General features: G+C 52.5%; 1 protein-coding gene across 1 annotated transcript; it reads left to right on the forward strand.

Annotated features, from left to right (window-relative positions):
* Positions 1-1,678: 1,678 nt before the first annotated feature.
* TCF23 (transcription factor 23) lies at positions 1,679-5,560 on the forward strand. The gene is made up of 3 exons (XM_008584643.1): positions 1,679-1,950; positions 2,693-2,935; positions 4,656-5,560. The coding sequence occupies exons 1-3, from the start codon at positions 1,723-1,725 to the stop codon at positions 4,833-4,835; spliced, it is 651 nt and encodes a 216-aa protein (XP_008582865.1). The 5' UTR covers positions 1,679-1,722; the 3' UTR covers positions 4,836-5,560.
* The last annotated feature ends 646 nt before the right edge of the window (positions 5,561-6,206 follow it).

Consider the following 6,206-nt stretch of genomic DNA (forward strand, 5'->3'; position numbering starts at 1 on the left):
AGCGGCGCACTGTAGCAGTGCACCACCGGGCCGGCCCCCTTTTTTGATGTTTTTTACCTGGCTAGGATCTTATATATTTTGATCTAGAACTAGGTTTTTTTTTACTAAGTATGTATCTTGGAGCATTTTTTTCATGTCACTACACAAAGATTTGTCTTATTCTTGTTATTACTGCACATTTTTTCACAGTATGAATATACCAAAGTTTATTCAATTAATTATTTAATTACAATGGACATTCAGGTTGTTTTTGCTTATCTTTCTTTTCTCCTCTCTCTCTGGTTGGCCAGGCATCTCTCTCCCTGTGTGCACATCAGCATTTGTACTTCCTCTTTACTTATTTTGTCTCCCCTGGAGTTCAAGATTGAGAGACAATAGACGTGCAAGATGGATTCCGCTGCAGGCAGAGGTGGTGGCTTGAGGCAGGCAGGGGCTACTGTGGCAGATTCACTATTCCTTCAGCCTACCTCCTCCTAACTAGCTGTATGGAGGATATGATGCCACTCAGCAGACATCAGGGCCCTTGCCTTCAAAGACCTCACACCTCGCATAGGGTCAGACATGTGAGTAACCCACGGGAGGCAGAACAGCATAGGGTGGGGGCAGCCTTCCAAGTCCAACTGACTGCCTGGGCTTTCATCCCACCCCACCACTTTCTAGATGTTGGACCTTGGGCAGATTATTTCACTTCCCAATATCTCAGTTTCCCCACCTCTAAAATAAATCTCTTTTTTCTTATAAAGTTGCTTTAAGGGGCCGGCCCGTGGCTCACTCGGGAGAGTGCGGTGCTGATAACACCAAGGCCCCGCGTTCGGATCCCACATAGGGATGGCTGGATCACACACTGGCTGAGCGTGGTGCTGACAACACCAAGTCAAGGGTTAAGATCCCCTTACCGGTCATCTGAGAAAAAAAAAAAAAAAAAGTTGCTTTAAGAAGTAAGATGATACATATAAGGAGCTTAGCACAGTGCGTGGCACATGGTAATCTATGAAGATTAAACTGTTGGGAAACCAGCCAGGCTGTGGTTGTACCAATCAAACAGGGATGCATGCGCTCTGGGCCCTGTGGGGTTTGAAGAAGTCCTCACCAACAAGGGGCATAACCCCAAAGGATGGGCAGCATTTCCCTGGCAGAGCTGGAGGAAGGTATTCCAGGGCATGGAAAGGCAATAGTGAAAGCACTGGGCTGAGAATGGGAGGCATATTTGGGGGATGGGGCGTAGCACCTGTGGCTGGAAGGTCACGTCCATGGGCAAGGGAAGGAAAGGCCTTTCGGGAATGCGTGCAGGCAGTCTTCTGGCACAGAGGAAGGAGGTTCAGGGCCCCTGCATGGACTTGGGTTCCAAAGCTAAAGTTGCAGGTCCACCACAGAACTACTGTCAGAGTTAGGCACGGCCCGGAAGGGAGCTCCCTTTGCACCCACCCTCTGGCCTCCTTCAGCATGGGCCTCCTCCCAGGGCTTGGCCACTCCCAGCATCCAGGGCCCCCACCCCTCAGCAGCCGGGTTGGGAGGCGGGCGGAGGCTTTCCGCGGGGGCTGTGCCGGGTGGGCGGTTTTCCCAGAGCAAGGAGCAAAGCAGGACTGAGTTGGTGCCAACTTCTCCAGATACAGACATCGCTGGCTGGATGGCCAGCCTGCACCAGCTAGCTTGAGCCCAAGGGGTCCCATACGCACTGTGCTCCTGCTCTGTGGGCTGCCGCCCCATACCCCGGGGGGTGGCATGTCAAGGAGGGAGGCCAAAGGGGCACCGGCAATGCCAGGAGTGGGGCCTAGCCGGGCTAAGGCCAAAGCACGGCTTCTGTCCGGCACTGACAGGAAGAGGAGCCGCCTCAGCAGGACAAGGCAGGACCCGTGGGAAGAAACCAGCTGGAGCAACCAAAGATGGAGCAGAGCTGCCCCTAGTCCTCAAGGGGCCAGGGCCAGGGCTAGGGGCTTGGCTCGTGGAAGGGTAAGGAAATCCTGGACCTGCAGAGGGAGCTGGGGAAGCAGGGGATATGGAGGGATGAGATGCCTCCTCTGATGGCAGAGCCTCTCAGCGTTCCCATCTCTGCCCAAGAGAGGGGACACTGGCCCCTCAGACTCCAAGGTGCCATGCATGGGGTGGCTAGGATAAGCCAAAGTTGGTCTTAACCAGAGTGCAGCTCAGAGAGCTCGCCCAACTCACTTCTCTTGTGGAAACTGAGGCCCAGGGAGAGATGTGAATTTCCCAAGGTCCCCAAATAGCCACCAGCAGCAGGGCCAGGACTTCACCTGTGTGTTTTGATCCCTAGTTCCGTGTCCTTTCCTCTTTACCATGGCAGCCTCTTCATTTCAGGACCTGGCTGGGTCAGAGTCCACCCTGCCAAGCAGGGCATGGCTCTGTACCCCCGGTGACCCCAAGGGCACCTTGATAAGCAGCATTCAGTGTTGGGTGTGGGTGGAGCAGGGGCTCTGAGGAGGCATTAGGGAGCAGCAGAGTGAACACAGAACTCTTGGGTTCTGAGCTGAGCTTGGCCCTGCTGCTGCTGTCTGACCCTAGGCCAGGCTCTCCCTCAACTTTCTCAGCTGTAAACAGGACAGGGCTGTGGCCCTTTGGTGTCTGCTGTTCAGCACTCACTACTCTGGTGGGAGACCTTGCACTAGAATGCTCACAGAAGTCAGGGACAGCTGGGGGTCTGGGTCAGACCCACTCACTGGGGCCCTCTGTGCAGAGTGAGGCCAGTCCTGAGAATGCCGCGCGGGAGCGGAGCCGGGTGAGAACACTGCGCCAAGCCTTCCTGGCCCTGCAGGCTGCTCTGCCTGCCGTGCCACCTGACACTAAGCTCTCCAAGTTGGATGTGCTGGTGCTGGCCACCAGCTACATAGCCCACCTCACCCGCACGCTCGGCCACGAATCACCTGGCCCTACTTGGCCACCCTTCCTGTGTGGGCTCTGCTACTTGCACCCTCTCAAGGTAGGTCATGGGCTCAGGGACTTGGGTGGGGGAAGCTTAATGCTCAGGGCTTTGGGGAAGGGGGTTGAGATGGGGGACACTAGATTTGGGCCCCCTGCTCTGGCCAGAGCTGGCACGGGGGCCAGGTTCCTCCTGCTCTCTCAGAGGGAGAGGAGCCAGGGATAGCTCTTGGGTGGGCTGACCCTGTGTTTCTCATGGGGTGGTGGCTGGAAATGGCTTCATGGAAATGCAGTTCCTTCAAGAGAAGGGACATTCATAGAGGCCTCAATGTCTGGGGGGGGATCTTAGTGTCAGGGGGAGAAAAGGAGCAGGTTCCAGGGCTGGGGCCTGGGAAAGGAAACTGCACCTAAGAGAGTCCTGAAATTCAGTTTTATTTTATGTAAAATGGAAGCTAAGACGAGCCTTACTTCTCTTCCAGAGTTCAAAAGGAGATTGTGAATGAAAAGTATAATTACCTGTAGTCACCACTGCAATAACAGCCAACGTTATTTGGGTGCTAAAGATGTATCAGGAGCTGGGCTAAGTGCTTTAGTGCATTTTTACCTTTTAATCTGTGCAAGAATCAAATGAGGATTACTTTACAGATGAGGAAACTGAAGCTTAGGGAGGTTAAGCGGGTGAATGGGGTTTGAACCCACCGGAGTACCTGACTTCAGAGGGAATGCTCACACTTACTAAGCAGGCTCTGGGGACAGCACTGTGAGGAGCTGGGTGAAGAGTGTACTGTGTTAAAAGGGAAGGTCGTCTTTGTCCTCTGAGGATAACATTGTAATGGGGACAACTTTATTTTTATGGAGGATACTTTTTACCATCTCTTTCCCCTCAATGTCATAGTTCTGAAATGTTTTGAAACTTGAGATTTTTTTCTTTCATGCAAATATAGTTAAAACAGAAGAATTTGAGACTAAATAGGGCAACTCTGAAATGTTAGTGGTGGCCCTGGTGTAGGGTCCTGGGGATGCATAACAGTTTCCTTAGCTGTAACATGGCTACCAAGGTAAGGCCTTTGCATGTAGTAGGCAATTGATAAATACTGTATGTTAAAGAATGAACAGTTGAGGGCCAGGTTAGGTCTGGAACTCTGGCAGGTCGTGGGGGTGGGCAGTTAGCCAAGGAGCAGCCCCCTCAGCCCCCAGGTGGAGGGGCTGCCAGAGAGGTGAGCAGACCTCAGGGCAGAGTCAACCTGGCATTTTCTGAGACCACCGTCACTCCTGATGGAAGGATGGGCAATCCTTGGAGGACCCCAGCTTAGAGGGAGTTTTTCTCAGCTCCACTGAACTGCCCATTGCCCAGACCCTGGCTACTGCCAGTTCTGCCCAGGCCACCTGACCTCCTGTCCACCTCCCTCTCAACTGAGGGTTACTCTTCTTGGGCCCTTGCTCTCCTCAGATGGCCCCTCCTGTGTCTCTTGGCCAGGCTGATGGTGGTCAGGAGAATGTGTGAGGCCATCCATGGTGGGGAGCCCAAGACCACTATCATCAGGGCAGTGATTTCTGGGAGAAAGTGTCAGACAGGGGGCTAGGGAAGGCTGAGTTTTGGGTTCTGGACTACAGAGGGCTGTGATAGTGGCATTACTCACCTCCCATCCGTATGTCTTGCAGAAGTGGCCGATGCGATCTCGTCTCTATGCTGGAGGCCTGGAGTGCTCTGGAGTCAGGGTTCTGGACTACAGAGGGCTGTGATAGTGGCATTACTCACCTCCCATCCGCATGTCTTGCAGAAGTGGCCGATGCGATCTCGTCTCTATGCTGGAGGCCTGGAGTGCTCTGGACTTGACTCCACCACAGCCACTGCCTCCAGCCAAAGAATGAGGGATGCAGAGGTGAGGTCCCAAGTCTCTGGAGAGGCAGATGGTCTCCTTTCCACCAAGCCATTCTCACCAGCTCTTGGTGACAAATGATCATCACACTCGCCCTTGTCTCCTAGACTGCGACTCACACTTAGGGCCCTGGACTTTCCACCAGCCCCTCCCTGTCTTCACTCAGACTCGCAGACAGCAGATTTGACTTAGGCTCAGCTCCCCAGTTCCAGCATGCAGACCAGCACAGCAGTGGGCACATCTGTGATGGAGAGTACCAGAGGAGCACAGGATAGAGATCCTCATCCTCGGCACCCTGGAGGGGACTTCCCAGTGGCTCTTCTGTGGCAGCTACAGGAAGTGGAAGAGAAAGGGGTTTGTTTGGGTTCAAGGCTGATTTAGGGTGCCACCCCTTGCTTTTCTCCCCAAGGTTCTATGAACCCTCTGCTGATAGCAAGAAGACAGAAATTGCTGCATAGGTGCAGAGGGAGGGCCCTGGGATGGCAGCAGCCCCGGGTGCTGATGGGAAAGCAAGGGGGCCAGATAGGCTCTTGGTAGCTATAAGCGTGACTAGATCTGGGCTGAGGTCACCCAGATAACCAGAGAGGAAAGCGAACAAGGGAATATGCTTTGTTATTGCACCATGGGATGCTTCCCCAGCGTCAGAGAGGCAGTGAGGAATTCGGGACTCTTGTCTCTGTAGTATGGGTCTCTCCAGCTGTCCCCATCACTACATTTATTCCCTCTCTGGGCCCTGCACCCTTCCACTCTTTTCTTGACATGAGTTATATCTACAGGTTCAGCCATAAAGCTTATACTACTTACAATTCCAGTTTCCAGAGAATCTTTCAGATAGTCCCAGCTACCTAGTTTGAGATCTTATCCCAGAGGCAGCTCTACCTTAATCAAACCAGGCAGCAATGTAAAGCCTCGCATATGAAGGATATCAACAGACTCAATTACATCTACCAAGGATCTTAAAAGAAGAACGATATCTTTTCCATGGGCTGGTAATTACGGTCTTCTCTTTCCATTATGCTAGAAATCTGACCTCATGGAAAAACAAGATAGGCTGGGTTCAGCAGATTCCTTGTATGAATTTTGCCTGAGGCTTCACTGGCTCTGGAATTATTTCTAGTCTATCTACAAATTAGCTCCCCAAGGCCAGCTCCTCTCCATAGGGATTGTCCTCCTGGGCTCTCCCTAAGTCCTGCCACATGGTGTCAGAAATGTGATAGAGCTCTAATGATATTCATCTGCCCTGAAGAAATCATTCGAAGACTAATCACAGAGTCTACACACACTGAAAGTAACCTTCCAGATCAGGTGTAGATTCAAATCTGGCACCTGAGTCCAGATAGGGAAGGAACCACCTTTTTCTTAAATTTCAGTGCTTCAGAGTAGGAGGGGATGGGCAAGGCAGACTAGAGTCCCAACAGGGTTAACCTTAGACACAAGCTGTCATTGTCATCA

The sequence above is a fragment of the Galeopterus variegatus genome, unplaced genomic scaffold, assembly GCF_000696425.1.
Source record: "Galeopterus variegatus unplaced genomic scaffold, G_variegatus-3.0.2 Scaffold3330, whole genome shotgun sequence".
NCBI lineage: Eukaryota > Metazoa > Chordata > Mammalia > Dermoptera > Cynocephalidae > Galeopterus > Galeopterus variegatus.

Excerpts from the sequence above, each read along its gene's own strand:
- TCF23 (XM_008584643.1), top strand. The coding sequence starts at position 1,723 with ATGTCAAGGAGGGAGGCCAAAGGGGCACCGGCAATGCCAGGAGTGGGG. Across the intron at positions 1,951-2,692 it reads GGGGCTTGGCTCGTGGAAGG|AGTGAGGCCAGTCCTGAGAA; the intron begins GTAAGGAAATCC and ends CCCTCTGTGCAG. Across the intron at positions 2,936-4,655 it reads GCTACTTGCACCCTCTCAAG|AAGTGGCCGATGCGATCTCG; the intron begins GTAGGTCATGGG and ends CATGTCTTGCAG.